The following is a 2,024-nucleotide window of genomic DNA, read 5'->3' as shown; positions in this document are numbered from 1 at the left end:
TTATAAAAATGTGTTGGATTGGTAATTAAAAATTTTTATTTTATTTCAATATTTTGATAATTTAAAATTAACCTTTTAATAAATAAGGTTAAAAAAAGGTCAATTATTAAAATTAACTTACCTTTTTTTTTTAATTTAAATTGTCACACAACGAAATTATATGATAATTATTCGTTATTTTTTTACATTGCATGCATTTTTATATTTGACTTCATTTTATTTTATTTTATTTTTTTTTGTTTAACAATTGCATTTAAAAATTTTAATTTTTTTTGTTAAGCCAAAAATTTTCTTGCCAATTTTTTTTTTTTTTTTTCAAATTCTATTTAATATCTAAATATATTACATACATTAAATAATGTGGTTGTGCTCTGACAGAATTATTGTCAAAACATTTAATCCATTTTTATTTTTATGAATTTAAGTTTTGTTATAAATTATCAAAACATAAAAAATTATTAAATTTTTATTACAGAAAAATTAAACAGTCTGATAAATTTATAACTTCTGGATTATTATGTGATTTACACAAATTTAAAAAAAAAAAAAAAAAAAAAAACAACAACAACAGCCATAAAAGCCTGTTTCTGAAACCTTATAATAAACATGCAAAAATTAATTATGGAATTTTATTATTATTAATTATAAAATGGATATGAGAAGATTTTATGTAATTTTTATTATTATCGTGCCGGGTAAATAATTATGTTATATTTAAAATAAAAAATAAAAATATTGTCATGTAAATTTATAAATTTTTTATTGTCAAAATTAGGTTTTGCAGCTTTTGCAGATGATGAAAAAAAACCATCTTATTATAAAGCAGCTGTTGGTGAAGCTGTTATATTTAATTGTCATATTGAATATCCACACGACGTACCTATACCTTATATTTTAAATTGGAATAAAGAGGTTCGATTTTAATTCTATTATTTTATTTAAGTTCAAAAAAAAAGTATAAAAAAAAGGTTTCTTTCTTCTTCTTCTGTAAAACAGGGTCAAACAATATTTTCTTTGTATGAATCTAAAGCTACTGCTAAAGGATCCTATAAAGGAAGGATTAAACTTATAGAATCTGATTCAGATTATGGTAAAGGTTCCATAAATTTAACAAACATAAGAGAAACTGATGGGGGTTGGTATGAATGTCAAATATTATTTCCCAACAGAAGTCCAATAACTCATCAAAATGGTACTTGGTTTCATTTAAAAGTTGAAGGTAATGAAAATTAATTATTATTTTATAAAAGGGATTAAATAACTATATAAAAAACTTTATTTTCCCACAGTGTTTGACCTTAATAAAAAGGCGTTTGTAATTAAATTTTTTTTTTTTCCCATTGTTATTTTGAATGTCCACTCCCCTGAATGACTCCCTGTGTGACAAATACCGTCAATTTTTTTTTATTTTTTTTATTTATTTTAAATTACTCATTGTTAATTTAAAAGCTAAATCTATCAGTCGCCATATTGAAATTTTTTTATACTTCACAAACAATAAAATATCAAAAAACTTTTACTTTTGACAGTAAATTTGTTTTTAAAAAAACATGAAATGTTTCAAAACATCAAAACTTTTATTAAACAATGAGGATAACCGTTGATTTTAAATTACAATTTTTTTCTTTCATTAAGATTTATATCAATGTTTTCATAAAAATTTACTTTTTCTACGCTTATTAAAGATTATTATTACTTTTTTTTTTTTTTTTGTGTAAGCATTAACTGTTAATTTTACAATATTTATGTTTTAATAAAAGCTGTTCAACCATTTTACATAAATGATTAATTTTGGAAGGCGGAAATGTAATTGCAATTCCTCCAATAAATCAAACTACAATTGAAGGTGAGATTGCACGTTTTCCTTGTTGTACTAAAGAAAATACATCCAATGTGGTTTGGAAAAAAGATGGCGTACGTCTTTCGCATAAAAATCACAATTTTCCCGACCGTTATTCATTGGACACGGAAGGAACTTTGACAATTTCACCTACCATGATGGATGATTCTGGAGAATTTACTTG

General features: G+C 22.7%; 1 protein-coding gene across 1 annotated transcript in view; it reads left to right on the top strand.

Moving 5' to 3' along the window:
* Positions 1 to 160: 160 nt before the first annotated feature.
* Phum_PHUM345570 (neuronal cell adhesion molecule, putative) overlaps positions 161 to 2,024 on the top strand; it is a gene marked incomplete at both ends in the record, with an annotated part of 4,594 nt that continues 2,730 nt past the window's right edge. The window contains 4 exons of the mRNA XM_002427737.1: positions 161 to 173; positions 794 to 912; positions 997 to 1,219; positions 1,799 to 1,914. Coding sequence (XP_002427782.1) covers positions 161 to 173; positions 794 to 912; positions 997 to 1,219; positions 1,799 to 1,914 — 471 coding nt within the window. The remainder of the gene's footprint in view (positions 174 to 793; positions 913 to 996; positions 1,220 to 1,798; positions 1,915 to 2,024) is intronic.

The sequence above is a fragment of the Pediculus humanus genome, genomic scaffold (genome assembly GCF_000006295.1).
Source record: "Pediculus humanus corporis 1103172107761 genomic scaffold, whole genome shotgun sequence".
Lineage (NCBI taxonomy): Eukaryota > Metazoa > Arthropoda > Insecta > Psocodea > Pediculidae > Pediculus > Pediculus humanus.
This window is presented reverse-complemented; position numbering and strand designations above follow the sequence as displayed.